The 21,107-nt window shown below is 43.5% G+C and overlaps 1 protein-coding gene across 1 annotated transcript in view; it reads right to left on the reverse strand.

The window, feature by feature from the left end:
- Positions 1–21,107, reverse strand: part of LOC126517671 (uncharacterized) — a 228,286-nt gene that overhangs the window by 122,727 nt on the left and 84,452 nt on the right. Inside the window, exons 15-18 of the mRNA XM_055064380.2 lie at positions 18,897–19,121; positions 12,814–13,081; positions 6,741–6,923; positions 430–651 (exon numbers count right to left, since the gene is read on the reverse strand). Coding sequence (XP_054920355.2) covers positions 430–651; positions 6,741–6,923; positions 12,814–13,081; positions 18,897–19,121 — 898 coding nt within the window. The remainder of the gene's footprint in view (positions 1–429; positions 652–6,740; positions 6,924–12,813; positions 13,082–18,896; positions 19,122–21,107) is intronic.

The following is a 21,107-nucleotide window of genomic DNA, read 5'->3' on the forward strand; positions in this document are numbered from 1 at the left end:
GACACACTCCACACCTTACTCAACACAGGGGTTGCGTGGTTCCTTAAATAACATCTGGCTGGACGTTGTCTCAAAAGCAAGATGTCAAAAAAAGGAATAAGAAAATGATGAGTGAACTGGGAAAGAGGTCATCAAGAAAAAAAACAACAACATACAGCCACAACGATGTCAGCACAAGTAAGAACGGCAACTAAAAAAAACATTGAAGACTGCATTCATGGCCCTTTACTATCGTTCCCTATTGGACTACCTGCCTAAACCAAGTCCCATATTTGAAATCAGCACAAAAATCTTAATAAGACTGGAAAGCATAATATTGATGAAAAAATGATTAATATTATTTCAATAGCAGTGCAGAAGTCCCCTTAATTTCACAGAAGGCCCCTTAATGGCCAGCTTCCTAGAAAAAATAAACTAAAGAGAACTCACTTGCTGTATGGCTTCAGTACAAATTGCCAGCTTGCGGGTGCAGCCATGAGGAACCATGGTCTCATCAGGTGAGTGACATTGACATATGACCGGTCGTGACAAAACTGCAAGCCCGTGGCATGCCCAAGACCATCACCGGTGCACCAGTCAATGTTGACACGCTGAACATTCCAGTCGCCCATTTCTTCAATGCGGTCATGCTTGATCATCTGATTAGTGCGTCTGAAATGAAAACATTGCATCGCGACGGTAGTGACAACAGACATCAACGTGGATGTGAGTTGAGCAACAACATGACAAGCTGCAGCAAACAGAAAAAGCTGTGTTGCTCATGGGCTGTTGGCTCCATGTGCTTGTAAATAACGAAGCAGTACTTGTAAATACCCAGTTCAAGTTTCTTTCTCAACTTTAATACCTTCGAGTACAATTTGCCCCGTTCATATCTATTTTAAGTTAGGGCTCTGGCACGACCAGTTGCAAATGGTCATTTTGGTTAAAACTGACTGTTTCAGTTCAGTTGCTTACTGCTCGATTTTTCCGCCGGATGACTGCGCTAACAAACATACTAAACCAACCAGTGGTACAGTGGCAGGACATCAGTGTATGCTTATTTAACGTGAATATGGCAATGTGAGTAGCACAAGCTGGTGTGAAAATGGGTTGCCGTGAATTGTTCCTTGGGACATGGTTATAAAGGCACGTTTTTGAGTACAGGACACAGAAAGAATGCACACAGGACCGTCACCGACTGTCCTGTGGGCATTCTTTCGGTGTATAACCATGTTCCATCAAGCCAGCAACAAACTAGCCCATCTAAGTCTGTAAATTGTTCCTTGTTTACCAGTTGCTGTCGGTTGCAAGACCTCTGTCAATTGCCCCACTTTACCTTAGTTCTACCTTAGAAATGCATCCGACTACATTGAAATGGGACCATCATTTTTCCTGGCAACCTCTGCACCGATTTTGATGAGGTCTCTTGAATTTAAAAAAAGGAAATACAACCTACCATTCCTAGAAAGCAGATTTTCGATTTTGGCCATTAAAACAAAAATTTATAGAAAATTATGAAATTTCATACAGAAGTATCACATGTACAACTCTGTAACTTGGCATTAACAAACAATATCACAATTCAGTGAACTGTACCTTTTGAGACGTCTCTATCGAACAAAATTGATTGTATTACAACTACAGTGCAGTCCACTTATAACGATACCACATATAACGATATATCGGTTATAACGATGGGTCGACGTGACAGTGTCATTTTATGCATTAGGTCTATGGGGAAAAAAACCATTTATAACGATAGGTTATTCACCGCATATCGGATATAACGATCAAAATTTTGCAGTCTGGACGGCGTTTTCCGTGCCAAATAATCGTAACGTTTGCGTTGCTTAGTTCCCTGAAACGAACGATGTCGAGACGAGGCGATGTTTACCTCCGTAAGTTCGTATCTGCCGCCATTACCGCGCAGCGCGTCTCGCCCCGCCCGCGCACGAGTAGGCGCAGCCAACGTTGGCGCCGCGCGCCACAAGATGGCGCCAGCTGCTTCATGTGCGTCGGCCACAGTCGCTCCGAAAGAGAGAGAAAGAAAAAAAGAAGCGACAAGCAAAGCGGCGCGGTGGCGCCCGTCCCGCGTCTCTCTCGCGATAGCAGGCTGACGCCACTGAAGCAGCGTGCAACCAACGGTTCAACTCAGTTCGAAGATGGCGCCGACAAAGCACAAAGCTGTGTCGCTTGACACGAAGATGGATATTTTGCAGGACTCTCGATGCGGCTTCAAGGTGAGCGCCCTCGTGAAGAAGTATGAGCTCGTCCAGTTAACGATATCAACCATCTTGAAAACCGGGAGCACCGCGATTGTGAAGGCAGGAGCTATCGGCGGCCATTCCGATCAGCGGAAAAGGGGTTAGAGACCCTTTGAACGCCGATGTTGAAGAGGCGCTTTACCAGTGGTTCATCACCAATTGCTTCAAGAAGGCGGGCTTTGTGCGTAAGGACGAACTTCCCCAACCTGCTGAGACCGACCCGGTGGAAGTCGCCGACATAACCGAGCTCTGGGAGCTCGTTCCTACTGGTGACACAGGTGGTGTGTCGAAGGAGGAGTGTTTGACTGCAGACAGTGCTGCCTCGTTCTGCGATGAGGTCACCGACGAGGCGATCGCCGAAGATGTGCTGTCTCGACAGACGCGAAGTTGTGCGACGGTGGCGACGGCATCAGCGACAGTGACAACGAGATCGACAGTGGCTCCTTGACCCCGATGTCCACGCAAAGTGCACTATCGTCGTTCGACTCCTTAATTGATTTTATGCATGCTAAAGGATTGCCGCCAGTGTTCGCGCAGCAGCTGGAATCCATGCACACCGCGGTTGTGAAGCTGAAGCTGCCGCAAAAGCAAGTGCAGATTTCGGACTATTTCGGCGCGCCTAATCCTTGACACGGTCATTGGCGCTAGAAATAAAGTTTGTTTTTCACGGCCTACTGTCTACAACATCTATTCTTTAGAGCAAGTAGTGAATTCGAGTTCAGAGCTGCAAAGGTAAAGAGCGCAAACGCGTTTTTTTTTTTTTTTTTTTTTGATAACTGCAGTCCAGATATAGCGATCATCGGTTATAACGATCATATTTTTCGTCTTTCTCGATATCGTTATAAGTGGACTGCACTGTACTCTAGACTGTACTATAACTGGTTAGCTAACTAGTGGTGAGACTTTGGAATACCATAGCAAGCACTGCAACAATTTTATGCAAACTGTAAACTTATATATCATGTTTGTTCACCTAATATGCTCTAACAGATGTAGTTTACAGAACTGCAACAGAATCAGCCTTTGGTGCAGATTTATGGATCTGTCAACTTTTTACTACAGTTTATTTTTTCTTTCACTTACAAATCTTTGGCAATCTCAAAAAATGAATTTGGCGCCCTAAATCAAAATTTTGTCGATATGATACAGCTTTTCCTGTAATGCAGCAAATTTCATTCAACTAAATTAAGCAGTTGCCAGTTGTCTGACAACAGCATTTCTGCATTTTTGAATCTATTTGAATAGAGAAATCAGAGTTGACTTCGAGGTAAAAAATTATGGGGTTTTACGTGCCAAAACCACTTTCTGATTATGAGGCACGCCGTAGTGGAGGACTCCGGAACTTTTGACCACCTGGAGTTCTTTAACGTGCACCTAAATCTAAGCACATGGGTGTTTTCGCATTTCACTCCCATCAAAATGCGGCTGCCGTGGCCAAGATTTGATCCTGTGACCTTGTGCGACTTTGAGGTAAATCTTCCCATTAAGTTAAATATCTTTTAGTATAATGGGCTCTGTTCATATCCGTTACATACAACAGTTAAACCTCACTACGATGAAGTTGAATTCAACACAAAAATACCTATGTTATATTCAATAATAATTAACATTGCTATTGATGATAAACATTAAATTATTTCATCATATCCAATAATTTATTACATCTGTGTTCATATTACTGTGGTTCAACTTAGTTCTTCAACCCTAGTTCCAGTTCCAGTTTTTCTACATCCTGACCATTTCTTTAGCTTATAAATAATAAAATTTGGTCCACAGCCATGTCACTGAAGACTCAAGCACATGCACATGATTTTTGAATGACAGCGACAAGCAGCACGATGGGTAGACCCTGTCACTCTGCTGCATTGCATTGGGGGGCAACCGCATAGATGCGACATCACAAAAAGAAGTGGCGAAAAATTCCCAATGTTTAATTGATTTAGTACAATCATATGGCCATAAAAAAAAAATTGAAAATGTGCCATGAGGCGAGCATTCTAACCAGTGTACTAAATCTAGTTTTAATATGCCGTCATCACCAGTGAAAATGCGTCCCATATCGGTAATGTGAAATTCTATGGTGTCATCTGCTGGCTAGAAATCAAAACACTTTCACGGCTCTTGGTGGCGTCTCAGACCTAACAGCATCAAAACAAGCAGCTGATCTCAATAATAAGGACAAAACATTGCCAGTACTTTGGTTGCTGCCCTGTTGTTGCACAATCACGTGATAGCCGATAGAAGCCGTCATGCATACTTCCAGGCAACAAGTGAAATTTGCTAGCTGGCCAAAAACCGGCAACTTGACAAGCAATGGCAACAGATTGCTCTTTCTGACAGCAAAGCCTGTCGTGTGTCACTGTCGCTCGAAAGTCACGTGCCTATGATTGAGCCTTGATGGACGTTTACTGCTAGAGAGTGAGTCTGGCAAGTGTGCGAGTGAGTTTAGCAAATGTTTGGCAAGACATTTGCGACGACTTATCTGTGTAAGCATGCACTATGTGCAATTATCTTCACCAAATGGAGATGTGCTAAATGAGTGGATGTTTGACATTGCAGAGTGTTGGCCTCAACACATGCATATTAATATTGCCATTTCACAGCAATAACAAGATGCTGCAAATATTTATTGGTGATTACATATTTTTATGCATTGTTCAACCTAACTACAGCTATTGTGAAGCTGCGTTTTCTCATCCACCAATGCAAGAAGCTCTGCAGCTGTGTGAACTTCCTAGCACTTCTTTTTCCTATCCAGAAGTGTTATGCACACAATATAACATTCCAAAACGTTTTAGTTGGACACAACACTGCCCACTGTTACCACCAGCACTGCTGTTACTCACAGTGTTCTGGCATCTCACCAATACAGCACGGGAGAGGGAAAATTGGAGATCGCAGAGAGGGGCCTTCATCCCGCAGTGGACATAAAATAGGCTGATGATGACGATGATGTACATTTCAAACTAACACAATAAAACATGTAATTAACTGAGTCACATGTCAGCAGTGCTGTTTATGGCCCACGCTATTACCACAGTTTTCTCATTGCTGACAGCCTCCGAAGGCAGAGTAATTTTATCAACTGAAAATACAGCTAGCTTTAGCTTTTATTGGCCTATAGCTTAACATCTGCTTTCTGAGCAGACTTCTAAATAAAGAAAAAAAATATATATTATCAAGAGGATTCTTGACCTCCTACTTGAGTGTGTCAAGAAGCCTGTGATAACTAAATATTTGAGAAGGACTGCTCTTTGGCATTTGTTTTTTTCGAACTGTGGGATCCAGAGTGGTAATATACTTGGTCTAAAAGATTGTGACTGTGCGCTTTACAAATTCACTTGCTACTTCAATATCTTACCGCTAATCTCATAAAGCCCAAGCCACTCATTATCAAGGAAAATTAGAACTTGGTCACTTTTACTTCTGGCTATAGAGAGCACATTCATGAAAAAAAAGGAAAAAAATCTGAAGTGGTATTTAGGTAAAAAATGAGTAGAGTAGCTAATAATTAATAAACTAAAACTTTGATTGGGGCTAGTTGGTACGTGGCATTTTGAAGGAGAAAAATTCGGCGCAAAACCCAAAACAACCCACAAAGAAGAGACAAGACAAGCACCAGCACTGACTAACAATCGATTTATTCTTCTTGCGACAACGCATATAAATACCCTCCACCATTCGACCACGCATGCGCGCGCAACAGAAGACACAGAAATTCATGTCACAATAAAGCCAGTTAACGAAGGCGTGCGCGCAGGAAATTATATTTGGCTGAGTACAGAGACAAAAAGGTACGACTGATACAGTCATCTGCTTTTTTCGTCACGTGAAAAGCCTCCTAGACTGGCAAACACGTTAATATTGTGCTTATGCCGGGAATCAACGTCTCATCAAATTGCGGTTTACAATTGCAGCAAGAATTAAGAGGGGCAACAAGGTATGCCCCTTTGTGTGCATATTATTAACTTTTTGCTCATGTTCCCTAAGTCGCTCATTGATATACCGCCCTGTCTGCCCGATGTAAGTCTTTCGACATGAGAGAGGGAAAGCATAAACCACACCGGTGGAATGTGGGGCATAGGATATCCCGTGCTTGATTTGGCATCCTCGCTTGCTTTCACCGCAAGTATGGGAGCACAGCTTAGCAAGCTTGTTTGGTGCAGAAAACGCCAGGGGGACACCATGCCTGCTAGCCACTCTCTCTAGTTGATGAGTGGCCTTATGAAGATAAGTCACCACCACAGGTCTAAATGTTTCACGTTCAAAAAGCTAATTATTAATTGGTTTGTTGAACTATGCACAACTGAAAACTCACCCCAACGTATCAGAACTATTACTATAGTCTTTGCGTGAAGTCACAATGCTTAAATCAGAATTTTGAGATACTAAACTCTGCGGCAGCTTTGTGGCATATCAGGTTGACTCGATACTTGCTCTTCAGGACGGAAGCAAATAGCACATCATTCAACACAGCGTTCAACTACTACAACTCACATGAGCTGAAGGATCTTCTGCTCCTTGCTTGGAATTTCAACCTCAATGTGGGCGGAGTGCTGCTGCAGATTCAACAAGGCATTGAGTTGAGTAGTTGTGTAGGCAGAGCTGTTGGCCTGGACTCCCATTCGCGTCTTCGTCGGGAAATCGAGCACCATGCGATTCAGGAAGGTCAGCGCTCCACTGCCAGTGAAAGAAAAAAAGAAAAACAAGAAACAGAAGAGCTTCTATTTAGTTCATGACAATGACAAAAAAAAATGAAGTACAGGTTTTGTAATATCAAATGTAGGGCAGGGCATCACAGATAGCAACCAAAAGTTCAAAAATGACACATCACGAAAAAGGCTGACTTTGCTGACAATGTAGCAACAATGTAGAGAAAGGACATGATGGCTGGATAGCTCTGCCTTGCAGCATGTGTTGTAGTGAGTTGTTGTTTCAGAAATGCTTTGTCATGCGGAGACACAAAGACAAACTCACAAGGCTGATTATTGAATCAGCAAAAATAGCAAGTTGAAATGACAAGTGTGTGACCATGCCTTTGCTTGCTTTGTCAGGAAAAGAAGGATCTCTTTTTTTAATGTGACACAGTGCGTGCATGCAATCTTTGCTTCCACATGAGTGTGATACAAACGTGTAAATATGTGCACTTGTCTTGAATAAAGCCTTTGTTGAAGTTAGCACTTGTTTGTGTTCACTTGCTCGCCGGTTAGGATCGAATGCATAGGCATTCGATCCTAACTACAGCGTTTATTCAAATATAAGGTGAGGTTATTTTCCAGAATCTTTAGGCTGGATGTTGCCCCCACCTTATATGCGACACTGATAGAGTCAGTTACTGTGTCAATATGGCAGCAGCAGCAAAAAATTTCCAGTGATCCAGATTTTAGACAGCAGTGCAAATTGTAGGAACCAATAAACCTTGGCAGGCGAGATAGCACAGTATTTTTCCACATATAACCTGCATAGTAACATCGAGAAAAATTGTATGCAGAATCTCCTCAGGGAGTTATCTGAATGATGCCTAAGCATTCGTAGGAACAACGCGGTTATTGAGTGGTCGTGCGCTGGTGTGTTTGGTATAATTGCGAGAACGACCGTTAAAAGTATCGTGAAACGGAGAAGCGCGGTTTCAACACCGATCTGTTAAGTGAGACCTGCACGAGACGACGTAGTAGAGGTGAGCAGAAGCAATGTTCACTCGTATTACAGAGAGCCAGCAACGGGTGTAGACGTGAGGTGAAATGATGAGGCAGGTGTAGGAAATGTATGCAGCTTTCCCTGGAACGTCAGTATCGGGCAGCATAGGCACGGCTTCGTTCCTCTTGGTTGTCGCATTCGGCAGCATGTTACTGTAGTTTCCCGCTCTGTGTAGCATCGTTCATTTATTTCTGGCATAATCTGTATTCACGCTGACACTCTGCAGTCCTTCGTTTCCGTTCTTTTTCACTAAGCGGCTGTGGTCGTCTTGGTGCCATTACGGTAAATGTGACAGCGCTGCGGTGACACGAACTGCTGCGGAAGGTGGCGCAGTGTGAACTGATGAGGCAAGCAAACTACTGCAGGTGACGGTGCCAGGTGCGCTGATGACATTCCGATTTGAAGCCACGGCTGCTCCACAGTCCTGGTGTGTAGCTGATTGTACATGTCACATGGTCAGAGAGACGCACTCGTGCCACTGCTTGCACGATCGTCTTCATCGACTTCTTCCACAGCTGGCTGGCTCTATCTTGAAAGCGATCGTCTTACACGAAGGAGGGATGGAAAGAAAGTTTTCTCATTGGGTAATCACAGATATCCTTACGAATTTAAAATTTAACAGAAAAGGTGGGGTGTGAGTTATTTGCAAATTTCACCTTGAGTTGTAGCTTCATGGCCCGAATTTTCTCTTATGGTATGGCTTTGTGGCAGTGCATGCGTCACTGCCGTGAAGCCAAACCACAAGGCAAAGGTCACACTGTCATGAAGTCACACCTCAAAGCGAAATTTGCATATAGTCTGCACAAATTATTCCGGAGTCTTCCAATTATTCGTTATTTTGCACAATCCCTGTCAGATCTGAATAATTCACCGGCACTCTACATAATAATATCACCTTATATTAGTGTACATAAGTCCTTTTTCTCGGGTTTTCTAAGTGCACTCTCGTGAGCCTCGTGTTAAGAGGAAGCTTTAGCTCGGGTGCTTCTCTCCATCTAAATACATGTAAAAGGAGAATTCGTTTTTCTTGGCAACCACTGCACCAAACTTGATGAGGTTTCTTGCATTTAAAAGAAAAACTTAAAATCTAGTGACTGTTCATTTCAAATTTTTCATTTAGGTCGTCAATGTTTTACTAAAAGTTGGCAAAAATCGCAAATTTTCAGGAAATGAAACTATGAAGTTCACAACTCTGTAACTCAGCAATGAAAAATGATATCAGAATTCTGTGAATTGCACCTCATAGTACGTCTAAAGCGGACAAAATTGATATGTTACACATGAATCTAAAAAAATTTAGTAATGTGCAAATACAGCTTTTGCAGAATCCTAGTACACAACGTAACAAATTGACATAATATATAAATTGACATATCGAATTTGTCCGCTTTGAATGATATAATGGATGCCATTTACAGAACCGTGATATCGGTTCTTGACGGAGAGCTATTAAATTGTAAACATTGTGCTTCTATTTTTTCCAAACTTTCAAATTTTTGAAAATTGTTTCAACAAAATTCAGGCCCTAAATTGAAATTCCGCTTCCAATAGTCACTATAATTTACCCTTTTCTCTCAAATGCAACAAATGTCATTAAAATCGGTCCAGGGGTTATCTCAGAAAAGAATTGTTGCATCTTAGATGTACAGTCGAACCCACACTCCAAGAAAAGTTTACACCCTTTGAGTCGTATCTTTCCACACCACAATAAACGTCATCTGTCTTGTCCGCATTTCCTTTCTTTAATGCTGCGAGCCTGGTACTTCCCAGTAACGAATGGCATGTGCGTTATCAGCATGACATAGCATTGCCGACAGGAAAGTAGCGGGTGCGGCAATGATGCACGCACTAAGGCACACCTTTCGACGTGACGTGTGCAATCAAGAAAGGAAATGCAAGCAAGGCAGATGATTGTTGTTGTGTGGCAGATATACACCCCAAAAGGTGTAAACTTTTTTAGAGTGCACTTATAACAATATTCAAATGCCAAGAAAATTCCATTGTTATAAAAGATAATTGTTATAAACGGGTTGCATGAAAAAATGAAAATGAAGGGATGGCAGAGCTGATTTTAGAAAACTATAAAGGCAGGGAGGCCAGTGCCCTTCCCCACCACTTTCCTCCATCTGGCTGCCGATTGTGTTCGCTTGTTTAACTGCTTCCTGGGTGCTCTGATCACATGCAACAAGCCGCGGCTGTCTGAATTAAAGAATGGCACTGCTATAACAACTGCAAGGAGGTGTCACAGGTAGCAAGCGATACGCGAGCACCACCGAGGCATCGCTTTGGTGGCTCCAAAAGGGGACTTTAAAAAAATTGCAAGGCTACCGCGGCAGCCTGTCAGCTTGAGAAATCCCGAAGAAACGCCGAGGAGAGATCACCACAAGCATCTCGCCATGCATTTCTCACTGGCTTGCACGAGAAAAGTCTAGAAATGTCCCTCAGCCATGCATGCTTTACGCGAAGCTTGCCGACGTCCTTTTCCGAGGCATTCAGGTGCTCCACGTAGTGCAGTGGAATGTTCCTCGTGAAAATGAAGCCCCGGAGGTACTGAATCATCTGCCGGCCCTCCTGTGAGGACAACGTTGAGGCAGCCTGCCCTACCGCATCGTCGCCGCCGCTATCTGATGAAAACATGTTCACGACAATCCGTCTCATCGGCTAGAAGCACTCAGTTTCCAAATCTATAGCTGTGCACTTTCTTTTCACTGGCAATGTCGTGCATTGCCGATGATCAGTGGGCGGATCAGCCATCTTTCGTTTCGGCGGTGAGTCAAGCGAAGCTGGGAAACCGCGTTGCCAGAAACGACTTCGACGCAAATGGCAAAGACGAACGCGAGCAATTAAGCTGTTTACAGAACTGTGCTGAATGAAGAGCGAGCGAGCAAGTTGCGAGCAGCACAGTTGGCGCGGTCCATTTCTGTTTCAAAGGATGGTGCAAGTGTAGAGCTATGGGCGCAGCCCATTTGTGTTTGGATGGATGGAAGGGCAACGGGAGAGAGGTGCACAGAGAAGGCGGCAAAATGAGCGTGCGCGGCTGTTGGAGCAGCGGGCCATTGCGCAGTGGCTCGAATTTCTCATTTTATTTTGTTCTTTTCAAGGATTCCACATTGCACTACCTTCCGGCTCGGACACCCAGCAGCCAGACTTCGTCATTATAAGCAATAATGTGGCATTGGGACATCGTTCTACGCTGTTATTTCACCATGTGAAATATACAAAAGTTGATGGTGCAGCAGCTTCTCATTGTTATAAACATACATTGTTAAAACCGGTATTGTTATAAGTGGGTTGGAATGTATTTGAATAGGCTGCGTCAGAGCTGGGCCCGAGCTAAAGCTTCCTCTTAATAGTGACCCCTTGTATTCGAATAAATGCAGTATGCCTTATCCTGGTGACATCATGTGTGAAACCCTGCTGCTGTGATGAAGCGTGACGGAGAGACTAGAAAATTTCGAACAGAAGCATGGGATTGTTTTTTTCTTGTGGCTTCCACATGGTGCATAGAGCTTCCATGTTTGCCAAAGATTGTCACAGTATTCTGTGCACTATGCACATGTTTATTTAACATGGGTACAAGATATCTTAGATGTTTTAGGGGCTCTTTAAGCACCTCTTAGCTTTTGCAGAAAATACTGGAGATTTCTGGTTAGGGTGCCATGACTGGGCTAGCCGAATGCATCTTTCTTACAAAGCATTAAATGTTTGCTCAGCACAATCTGTGCTTGTTATAGTTAAGCCACTATAGACGAGCTGCAAAACCTACAAGGCAGCTTTACAGCACTGCAAAAATTCATGCACAACAGTGGCGCAATTGGTCCTTGCTGCAAATGTTAGGGGCAATGTAGTGTCTGTTGGCACATGCTCGGCTTCTAGAGACGGCTGCATACTGAGGCTCCATTGAATCTTTCACACCCTTCATATTCCATTATTTTCTCTTGAACGACGCTGTCACAAGCTTGTTCTGGTGCGCAGAACAGGTGTTTGTAGACGCTGAACATGTGAGGTGCTATGCTGCATGTAACAATTGCAACGAAGATGAGCTGCACTGCCATTATGAATAAATTTTTTACAGTGCAGAAAAGCTGTGTTGCAAATTTTCCAACTTTTCTATTGATACTCTTCTTTGTTCCGTGGCTGTACAAACATACACATGAGAGGGGGGTTCTGTAAAGCACATTTTCAGTACATTCCATAAAAACTATTCCTAGAATTGAGCATGGTACCACAGGAAGAACCAGACGACATGCCAGACACTGCCATCTTGGGTAGGGTGGATGCGAGGACAGAGGAAGCCTTCCACACGGAGGCAGGTTGACAGGGAACATGTGTCAGCATTGTCTTCAATTCCACTCCACAAAAAGAGAGGGCTAGAAAGGAAACTGGCAGTGCAGGTTCACCAGCCATGTAGAATATGTGTGCAGATGTCACAACTTTGTGCTTGTGCCATCTGGATCCCACATGGTATACCACTACAGACTATATGACAACAGAAAAATTCAAATCAGAACAGTAAAACTGCACATATTACTACTCTGATAATTAAAATATTTATATGCGATGCAATGTTTTTCAGTGTCAAAAATTAATTGCTTTTTAAGCAGTGTCCGAGAACAAAATTCTTGCAATTTTAAATTGGGTTTGAATTGTTCTCTGCATACTTTATTTTACCAGCGATAATAAATTTGTGAAGATGTCCTACATTAGAGTAGTTATCAAGCTGTTTGAAGAGTCTTATGTAAGTGCAGACATCTTCATTATAGTCGCATGCAACTTCAAGCAGCACAGGGAAGACTGCGTAAGCAATCAATTACCTTGCACATTGTGACTTCTTACTGAAAAAAATAAAAAGATCGTGCGTGAGAAGGCAAACCTGGGATGCACTTTGAAAGCAAGATTGCTCGGGCTGGCCTGATGTGCCTCGGTTCTCAATGAAGTCACCAGGGTAGCACTGGTAGTCCAATTGAGTGACAAACCCAGCATGGTTGGCACCTGGTGGTAGCCCTCGATTACACGAATGGTGCGCATAATGTTGAATGACCGAGGTTGTCTCAACAGCTCGTGCAAGGGCTCGGGTGGCATGAATGTACTGATGAAGGCTGCAATGATTTCGCCGTAGCTTGAGAACGTCAGGTCTGTGCCTGCGAGACAGACATAAAATGCATCATCATCATCATGCTCCGAGTCCACTGCAGTACAAGGATCTCCTCCCAGCACTAACTGCCGTTATGCATTAGTTACTTCATTTTATGCCTGAAAATTTAATAATCTCATGACAGCATGTAATCCCATGCCATCCTCGACCATGTTTCCCTTCCCTTGGCTTTGTATTCTGTTACTTGTAGGGTCTTTGGCCATGTTTTGACATCACATGATAACTTGTGCAAGTGTATGCGCTGAACCTTCACATCAACCATAAAAGTGGCCTGTGCGCTGTGCTCGTGGGGGAGTGCTGAACGCAGATGAAGAGCGGATTGCTGTGCGCAACTTAGTAGTAAGTTATCAAAAACTTTTTTTTTCAACTATGTATTTGTTGAATTTTTTTGAATAGTGGCAACACTCCTAATGCCACATGCTTTGTTAGATTGGTGGTTATCTGTCTTGCACATATATTGAAATGTGTACTTGTTTATTTTCCTCCGGTGACCACTTTTCACTGGCTAACAAATGTTAAACATTATCACTCAGTGCAGGACATGCCTGCATGTATCAAAACATTCTCAGTTCTTGTAGCCAATTCTATCTGCTATCTCTGTTGCTGCACCTTTTGTAATCAGATTGCATGCGTGACGTGAATGGTGTTGTACATTCTAGAGCTTGTGTGCAAAGCAGCGATTACTATGTGTGCCACTGAGGTTCTCTAGCCTCACTACAATGTCGAAATATTATAGCACTTGTTACAAACTTTGATATACTCCTGGTTATCGGTCTTGCACATCTATTACAGCACTTGCTATAAACTTTGATAGACGAATGGTTATCTGTCTTGCATGTATATTGTAGCACTTGCTGCAAACTTTGATAGAGTGCTGGTTATCTGTCGTGCAACTATATTATAGCACTTGCTACAAACATTGATATGCTCCTGGTTATCTGTCTTGCACATATATTATAGAACTTGTCACATACATTGATAGATCGCTAGTTATCTGTCTTGCACGTATATTACGTGGCCTGCTGAATTCCACTTTTTATTGTGACAGAAATTACATGGATGCACAAGGTGAATTTCCATTGTCGTCGTCGCTATCAGCTTCCATATAAAGTCGAAATGTGATAACATCACAGCCACACACCGTATGCTCTAGGTGTGAGGGAAGCGTGCAAAGGTGAGGCGAAAGGATCTTTATCTCACACACGCAAGGAAGGAGTGCGGGGAGGAAATTCCCTGCATTCTTGCACACGCAAGAGAGGGAGCAGGAGGGCAGGTTAGCATGCTTCTCTTTTACTCCGGCTGCGGCTGCACCCGTTCCATCTTGCAGGTAATCAGCGGTGGCTAACCGATGGTGAATAACCGATGGCTTCGAATGCACTGTGCTCTCATGTGCCTAACGCACATTGAAGTGAGAAGCAGCACAAAGGGCCATTTTGCTCGCCGCTGTTGCCGCTCTTCATCGTGTCGGCATTCTGACACCGAGTGAGACACGCTCATGTTTTGTCTGTGCGTGCGTGACACCGTGCTTGTTAATTTAGTTTGTACACTAATGCTTAAACTAGTTTATTGACCCTTTTCACGGTGATTCCATGGGCACTGCAATGTTTGATCACATGGTGACGCGTCCATTGCTTGCTTCAGCTGCCTCCGTTGCCTCTCTGTTTACAAGGGACGTACATGACGCCAGTGCAGTTCTGCAAACTTCTGTTTCGGCAGATATCGTAGACAGTAACTGGGTGGATGACACATGATGTTTTGGCTACAGCTTTAAAGGACATGTAAATGCTTTTGGAGCTCAGTACGCTTTGTTCAAACCGTACGAGCAGCATATACTGTTACATATGGGGCCGTTTCCTGAGCCTACTTCGAGTTCCCCAGACCACATCGAATCGCACCACTGCTAAGTAAGGAATGCAGAAGCAGATGCCACATTCCTGAGGCATGGCACGTGCAAACAAGTTGGCGGACCCCACTTCGTACGCCGCCGGTGGAGCTATTCAATGCTTGACTCTTCCAGAAAGCGAGGGGATAGCCCGGCACTGTTGCAAGTAAAGTGGGTCCAGAAGCAAGACGGCTGTAATGAGCCGTGACAACCTAGCAGCGTCGCCCCCACCTGGCTATTGTGACGGCGAGTTGTAAGTCAGCAAGGCAAGACCGCAGGGGGACCAAGCGGCGACTCTCTTCACCGGGTGTGACTTCATCGCACGGGCGCCTACCATTGGCCGAGGGTGACGACACCCGGGCGGGCTCGCCGATTGGCCGAGAATGGCGTCACCTGAGCAGGCTCTCCCATTGGCAGAACGTGACGTGTCTGATCGACACCGAAGGGCTTAAAAGACGCAGACCGGGAGCAGCAGAAGAGCATTCCGGAGGATTCCTTGAGCATTACCCGATTCATCTCTCTCGAACTTCTTGCGACGGGCCGCAGCGTCCAAGTTGCTGCCGGCCCGTGATGACTTTACTACTGTTAATTGACGCTCACTGTAAATAATGTAAACAAACCTCCCAAGTTTTTCATCTCGAAGTCCTCCTCAACACCTACAACTGGCGCCAGCGGTGGGATTTCCTTCAACTCCTACAATAGGTTGCTTGTAATAAAAGCAGGGCTAAAAATGTATTCCAAGCTATCCTAACGTTCCACTAATGAATAGAATCAGTATCAGTGTGTTTAGCTCTTCGTTCTTTATTGAGTAAATGCTTTTACGCAGCGACTTGTCACATTTCTGACTCGATAAGGTCCCCCAGGCGGTCACCATCTGGTTGTTTATTTTCTGTCTGATCGCTCACGGGTGTGCTCAGTTTCGATAGATTTGTTCTTGCTGGGCACAATGCTTGCAATGCAGATGTTCTGTACATTGTAATAGCTTGTAGCAAGTATGCATTATTGCTAGTCACTCACTTATTGTGTGGACCGCTACGAAACATTCAGCTTCAACATTAGTGTGCTGTCGGTCTAGTCACCGTCACTCTTGCTTTGGTGAATTGATTCAAGTATGCGCCTGTTCCCTTATTCTTGATACGTTGATGATAGAGTAGGCATAAGTTTGCGTGCGAGTTGGGGTGGATGTGTGGAGATAACATGCGAGAAACTTAACATATGCCAAGAAGAGGCGCTACTCCCTTCGTCACCTTATAACAAGCGGTGCTCATTCGTGCAGATGTTTCAGGGTTGAAGTCCTTTCCTTGGAGGTTAATGCTACAACGCTGGTGGATGAGTGAATTTTTTTTATCCTCGAGAGAAACCGTGCACCGCGAAGAGCCGGCAACACAGGCAATCCTTATGTAGCAGTGGTCCATGAACTTGGACATGAAGATTCATCTCATTCCTTAATATGCCAGTCACAATTCTTGCAGCCAACTACATACTGCACATGTCTTCGCTCCACCACGCCATATTTTGCAGTATGAATGGAGCACAGTGCTCAATCGAAAATGCAGTTGCATTTCAAACAGCTGGTTGCACAGAAGCAGGGCAGAAAAGTAATGCTTTCGTATTCGTGTGCTTTCGCTGAAGCAACGTGTGGCGCACCATCGAAAGTGCCATCTCGTTTCTCTAGAGCAAACTGCTTCACGAAAATGGTCAATACGGCCGATAAGACCACCATCCTTACTTTGTATAGCTCTCTAATAATTTGCTATCACAATCAATGCTTCGCCTTTCAGGCAAAACTGTGCCCTGTTCTTCTTAATGTCAGCTAAAGTAGCATCAGCTACACCTGTTAGCCCTCTCATCCACACGGCTGTCTTCCTATCGCCTAACAATGTGCCTATCACTTTTTGCTTCGATGCTCATTGCATGTTTGTTCATTTTTTGCAACTGACTATGCTATCTTCCAAACTTCAGCTCAATATGTTAGTACTAGTAGAATGCAGTGATTGTACATTTTTTTTTTTAAGATATCAGTAAGCCTACAGTCACGAGTTGGAAATGTCTCCCATACGTGCTCAATCTCACTTTTATTTGGCTGGAAGTTTCTTTGCCATAATCCTAGTCCCCTGTGAGTAGTTGGACCAGATATATCTAATCTTGCCCAGCTTAAACAGGCAGTTACCAATTACAAACCCTTGCTCCCTCACCAAGTTATCGAAAATTACCTTAGTAATTTGCATATTAATTCTCAAACCTGCACTCTGGCTTAGTCAATGAAGGACTTCAATCACTTCTTGCAAGTCATTGCTAGAGAGAGAGGAAGAGTTTAATGACAGCTGGTGATGAAGTCATGTATAGTACAGCAGGAGAGATGTCGCCTGCACACCGCACATTGCTTACACATACAATGACATGGGTTGTGTTATACTACCGCTGAAGATATGCTGTTGTAACAGCTGTGTTATTTATGAAATAACACAATGAAACAACAAATGCAACATAAATACACTCACAGCAGCAAAAAGTCGCAGCTTCACCCAAAAAGCAAACTATTGGTTGCAATAGCAAATTAGCAGACAGTTATACTAAGTAAGGATAACAGTCTTATCAGCCGCATAAACATGTAAACATTTGCTTACCAGCTATATGAACAAGCATGGTGTACGCACGCACACTCGCCGTCAAAACGCTGGTGTGAGGAAGAGCGGCAGCAGCAGTGAGCAAATTGGCCTTTGTGCTGCATCTCGCTTCCAATGTGAACTAAGTGGCAAGAACACAGTGCACGCGAAGCTAGCAGCCCTCAGCGCACCTAGACTTTGTGCTCATTGCAGATCACTTTCAAGATGGGACCCACGTGGTCGTGCTCAGCCACCCCACACGCAGCCAGCCCCACAGTAGAACTCCTGGTGACTTGTGCGTGGTGGAAGACGAAATGCCCCCCAACCCCCTTTCCTCCCTTGCACACGCGAGATCGAGCCACCATTCTTGGCTCACCCTTGCATGCTTTCATTTGGACCTACAGCGTAAGGTGCACGGTTATGGTGTTATTGCACTTGGACTTTACATGGAACATCACGGTGATGCCAACGGCGGAAATGTGCCTGGAGTGTCCACGCAAGTGATATCGGAATATACGCTTTCAAGTGCATCATTCCTTCATTAAAGCAAATAGCTTTTTTTGAAGCGTTTGGCTTTCACTTACGTTGACAATCATCGTCAATGGTTTATGCACAATTCTTTCATTTCCAATTTGGCATGAGGTGTTTGTTTATTATGAAGCTTTACCAATGCTGTTTTCCCATAATGTACCAAAGCAACAAGATTGGATGTTCATAGTGAAAAGCAGCACAAGTTGAACACACATAAAATAAGAAACATAACGACGAGTGCTGACTCGCTACTGACACTCTATATAAAACATGTGAATTTATATACATATGTTATCCAGAACTCAGATAAAAAAAAGCAAAGAAAACAAACAGCACCCCTACGACGAAGCGCTATCAACACACGTGCAGAGTAAACACATATAACCGGCTCAAAGCTCACTACAGGGTGCCAAAGAAATCACATGGTGCCAGGTCGCGGACTCCAAAATTAGTGCAAAAATATGACACACCTGTTAGCAGAAAGAAACATTCTCTTCGTGCATGGAATTGTGTAATGGCAGATCCAATGTCAGACAAAGGCTTCTACCTTTCACTTAGCTACCAATAATTGAGCTGTGCCTGAAAATATACATGCCTGGATACAGTTGAACATTATAATGAAGCCACATCACACAGAAAACTAGATTACATCCAATACTCATTATATCTTTGTTTGTTATATCGATGTTTAGCTGTAAATGAATAAAGGGAGAAAGAAATAAGTATACTTTGTGCATGGATGTAGTCGTTGCAGTAAGCCAGTAAACCGACCTGACACTTACCAAACATGCTCAAATCCACGACAGGTGTCAGTGACATTCGCCCGACCGGTGGCATGGCATCCAGGATCTTTTTCAATCCCTCCTGGAGCTTTGGAAAATGCCTCAGTGGCTGCTTCAGTCTGGTAGCGCCCCCTTTCGGCAGAAGAAGGTCGAAGAAGGCCTCCCAGTCGGCGCGCCACTGGCCGTCTTTGAGCTTTGCGGTGCCAAGCACAAACTGCTCTATCTCTGCAAGTGAGACAGGACAACATTCTCCAATTTTTGAAGCTGAACGTACCTGCATTCAAGGCTAAATAAACACAAACAAACATGTAAGGCAACAAGTCTCTTTGAAAAGAATTGGCCTCAACATGAACATGACATGAGCACTGGTGAAACATTGATCTATACTAGGTTTTAAAAATATATAAACAAAAGATTTTAAAATCACTTGTGGCAGTTAGTGCAATGTTGATTAAGCTAGGTTACAACTGAAGAGGTGGACATAACTTGCACAGGAAATGGAAGTGTATATGCGACAAACAAATTTCTGTTAACTGCCTTTTTAACAAACTAATTTAGGGCACATATTGCAATTTAAGAATAGGTGCCGACGGCAAAGAAACTCTACTTAGGAGAAATTCCAAGGCTGGCACTAGTTTCAAGAAGTGTGTTCTCAAACTGTGCAAGGAAATGCATTGGTGTTCCACTTAAATTTGTGCTGTCCTGCTTAAAAAGGTGTTATGAGCAAAGAGAACATAGGTCGACCTGCATTTCAGTTTTGTGCCAATATTGTGATGCCAATAGGATCAGTGTGGCAGTAATGCATTTTTTTTTATTTGGGTGATTCTTATGCATAAAAGGTTTCCAAGAAGTTAAAGAAGCACATTCTGCAAGCAGCAAGCACTGGAACGGGCATCTTTTGGTACACTGTCATGACAGTCATTGTAGACCATTGTTTAGTGAACGCTAAGCATTGTACAAGAGCACAGATAAAGACTCACAGAAGATCATAGAAGCCAGTCTGATTGTAAAAGCAGGTGCTAGCTGTGTCGGTACCCCAAGTATATCACTCAGTATATAAATGAAATGAACTACCTAAGCTTTTAGGACTGCACATACAATGACTTGCCTTGGCTTATTTTCATACGCTTTGTGATGTTGAGCTCATGTACACATACTTCACATCTCGAACTAGAATTTCCATTGAAAGTAGTGCACATCTTGCCCTCCTTTCTGTCCGAGTATGTCATTCGAGCACTATGGTACCTGTGTTCCCAAAAATTGCCAGGGTAATTTTTCCTTTTAAAGATTATCATTATGTTTCTTGAAAAAAAACTTCAACAATATTGTGCATGCGCTTTCAAAATTTATAACATTAGGTGTAGGTGGAATGGGAATTTCACCTATCTTTGCATTATTATCGTGTCCCTTATTTCATGCATGTTAGGAGTGATTTATATTTGGTAATCCATAAGGCCAAGCTATCAATATAGCTACTACAGTCGACTGCCATAAATTTGACCCTTCCGGGAGTGCAAAATTTGGTTGAATTATGGAAATATGCTGAATGAACAAATGCCAGCTTAAATGAACGAATTCATTCATTCTGTTTTGGCATCACAAGCATACTACTGTATTTTTCACCGATCTGTTTCGTGCTCCAGACACCTTTCTAAATATCTCGAATTACCTGTTTCTAGAGCTCGATAGAAAATGCTGTCTAATAATTGCCACTTGGTGCCATGCTGAACAGACAAGCAAACTGCTGTCTACGAGGATGTGACATGACACGAAACAAGCGGGAATGAATGGCTTCTCAGGTGAAAGAAGTCACGAAGGGATAAACATAAAACAGCTTCATGCCTAGAGAAGCAGTAAAGCTGACTGGTGAATTTCTTGTGTTTTCAAGCTTTTAGTAACCCCTTATACGCAAGAGGGGGTGCCGATTGGGATCGGTTTGGGTTGAATTAACCAGAGGCATGCTTTCACACTTGAACTAAATGAGCTTTTCTTCCATATCCCCCAGTGTATGGTTTCTTGCCAAGACTTTCCAGTCCCTTCGAATTAAGTGAAATGTCGAATTACCCAAGATCAAATTAAGTGAAAGGTCGATTACTCGAGGTCATATTAACAACAGTCGACTGTGTCTCTTTGAGTTCAACACCAACTTCTTTTTTCCTCTCCATCCCTCTCACAGCTGCGGGACAGTTCACGTGTCCACTGAGGGATGAG

Source organism: Dermacentor andersoni, chromosome 11, assembly GCF_023375885.2.
Source record: "Dermacentor andersoni chromosome 11, qqDerAnde1_hic_scaffold, whole genome shotgun sequence".
Classification (NCBI taxonomy): Eukaryota; Metazoa; Arthropoda; class Arachnida; order Ixodida; family Ixodidae; genus Dermacentor; species Dermacentor andersoni.